The sequence below is a fragment of the Ursus americanus genome, chromosome 32, assembly GCF_024610735.1.
Source record: "Ursus americanus isolate L20-20 chromosome 32, mUrsAme1.1.p, whole genome shotgun sequence".
In the NCBI taxonomy this organism is placed as follows: Eukaryota; Metazoa; Chordata; class Mammalia; order Carnivora; family Ursidae; genus Ursus; species Ursus americanus.
This window is the reverse complement of record NC_142158.1, coordinates 568549-571232: the sequence shown is the minus strand read 5'-3', so window position 1 is coordinate 571232 and position 2684 is coordinate 568549. Positions and strand designations below refer to the sequence as shown.

Genomic DNA, 2684 nt, shown 5'->3' with positions numbered 1-2684 from the left:
TAGCTTATTTGGCCTTGTAATCACAAAGCAAGGACACCGATGATGTGAGGACTCTCACATGGAGAGAGAATTTCCAATTCTGAAATGGTTGACTAGTACAGAAGGATAGTAGTTTTCTCTCCAGCATAGAGATTCTCGGAGTTAGAATGCATTTACCACTAAAAAAAAGTTAAAAAAAATGGGAGAACTAATATGAGATTGTTAAATTTTTATTTTGTTAAATAAGATCAAGGCCCTTTCCAAAATATTACCATTACTACCACCATAGTTCAACAAAACGAAGAATATTATTAAACCAAATAGCAAGAAGATAGTATTGAATAAAGAATACCCTTTTATAGTGATTTCATTTAGAGGAAACCCCTCGTTTCCTTTATGTCTCTTATCTAAGAGCCTAGAGAAACTATTACCCACCTCCTTTCATAGGTGTATAGGGAGGAAATTAATTAAAATCCATAAAACTATGTTAATTTTCTATTTACAACCCAACATCTCCCTCTTCTCTGTAATAGTGATTCTCACACTTTAGCCTGATCACCTGTAGTGTTTGTTGAAAACATCAGTTGCTGGGTCCCTGCTCAGATAGTTGGTCAGTAGGTCTGAGGTGGGCCCAAGATTGTGCATTTCTGATTTGGTGCCAAGTGATGCTGTTGCTGCTGGTCCAAGGCCACACTACCTTCCAGGAAACGCCCAAAATCCTTACCAGGCCACAGTAGGTAAAAGTTAAGCTACTCTAACAGAGAGACCCAAAAGCAGAGTGGCTCGATTGATATTAAATAATATAGAAGCTTTTTCTCCTATAATCGTTTGAAGACATTCCTCTATTGGTGGGTGGTTCTCTTTCCATCTTATTTTTCCATTCTCTCTTAGGGTTTGGTAAAGCTAGGTACCCTCTACATTCACATTCCAGCCAAGAGGAAGGGTGGGGGAAGAGTGAGAGCAAATGGTTTCATGTTTGAGAAGATAACTCAGGAGTTACACACGTTGAATCTCTGGCATTGTGTTGGTGAGGCCACGTTCAGAAATGTGATGTGCAGAAATGTCATATGGTGGCCCTGTGCCCTGTTAAACTAGAAGCAGAAGATAGAGTGGGTATCAATGGGTAGTTGGTTTCCAGCACAAAGGCCCTGCTGGTGTATCAGGTGCCTCTAAGGGTGTGTTATTTCCCATAAAAGTGGCAAGTCTTGGAAGAAGTAATCAGTGTCCTGCTAATCCTACATTAAAATAAATTTCCCTGTGAAGTAATTTCTTAATACCTTATACATATTTCTATTACTGTACTTAATCACATCTCATAGTTATGTTTATTTATCTGTAGCCCCTGATTAGTCTTGAAGTGTATGAATTGAGTATTTCTCTCCGTATAATTTCTGTCTAATTCATACTTATTTACAAAGTCAGTACGTAGTACAATTCTTGGTACATGATAAACACCCAATAAATGCTTTTTGCATAAATGAATCAATACATCTTCTGTTGATAAAGGTCAATATTATTTCCTTAGCTCTCTTCCATCTAACTCATGACTTGGCTGACCATTTTTCTAAACATAGTGTTCTCTTTACTGCACTCTTCACATCTTTGTTTCTTAAAGTGTAGATCAGAGGGTTAAGGGTGGGTGTGATGATTGTGTAAAAGAGAGTGAAGAACTTCCCCTCATCTTGGGATGTGCTATTCTGTGGCTTCATGTACATGTAGATGATTGTTCCATAAAACAGAGTTACTACTGTGAGGTGGGAGCCACATGTATTAAGGACCTTACGCCACCTTGCCTCTGATTTGATCCTCACGACAGCCTGAGTGATAACTCCATATGAGATGAGAATTAGTGATAGAGGTACTAGAAGAAATACCACTCCAAGAGCAAAGACAATGATCTCCATTACTTTTGAGTAGACACAAGCCATCTTGATCAATGCTGGCATCTCACAGAAAAAATTATCGACCTCTCGGTGCCCACATCTTGGTAATTTCAAAGTCAGGGAGCAAAGAATTAAGGCACTGCCAAGGCCACCCAACCAGGCGGTGAGCACCATCTTCTGGCAAAGCTGAGGGTGCATTATCACTGTGTAGTGAAGAGGTTGACAGACAGCAGCATAGCGGTCATAGGCCATCACAGCCAAGAGAAGACATTCAGTGGCTCCCAGGTCAAGGGCAAAGAAGAATTGGAGCCCACACCCTCCATAGGTAATAGACTTTGTTGGACCCCATAGATTCACCAGCATCTGGGGGACAATGCTAGTTGCATAGCAGAGATCCAAAAAAGACAAATTGGATAAGAAGAAATACATGGGAGTGTGGAGCTGGGCGTCTAGGTAAGATACAAGAATGATGGTTGTGTTTCCTACCAGAGTCACAATGTAGAAGATGAAGACAAGCCCAGAGATGATGCGTTCCAGTTGGGGTCGATCAGAAAACCCCAGCAGGATGAAATCCGTAGTGGAACTTCCATTGTTTGTGTCCATGGCTCCTTAGGAAAGTCTAGGAGACAAACCACGGTAATCAAAATAGCATCAGCTCTAGGCAGAAATAAAAATCTCTGTACTTTGCCATGAGTATCCCAGATGCAGTTGTTGGTGTGCTCTCTCCCGTTTGGAACACCTCTGTTAACACTCTCCCTGTGTTCAGTGCCCAAAACCCGTGTTTACTCATAACCAGAGTGGTTCTAAAACTTAGTATGGTAA

At 40.7% G+C, this 2684-nt stretch overlaps 1 protein-coding gene across 1 annotated transcript; it reads right to left on the bottom strand.

The window, feature by feature from the left end:
• Nucleotides 1–1520: 1520 nt before the first annotated feature.
• On the bottom strand, nucleotides 1521–2469 carry LOC123794460 (olfactory receptor 2W1-like). The gene has a single exon (XM_045800670.2). It carries the CDS (start codon nucleotides 2463–2465, stop codon nucleotides 1521–1523), a length of 945 nt encoding a protein of 314 aa, XP_045656626.1. The 5' UTR covers nucleotides 2466–2469.
• Nucleotides 2470–2684: the final 215 nt, after the last annotated feature.

Bases quoted from the DNA above. Each gene is read 5' to 3' on its own strand.
- LOC123794460 (XM_045800670.2), bottom strand. From the start codon at position 2,465: ATGGACACAAACAATGGAAGTTCCACTACGGATTTCATCCTGCTGGGG.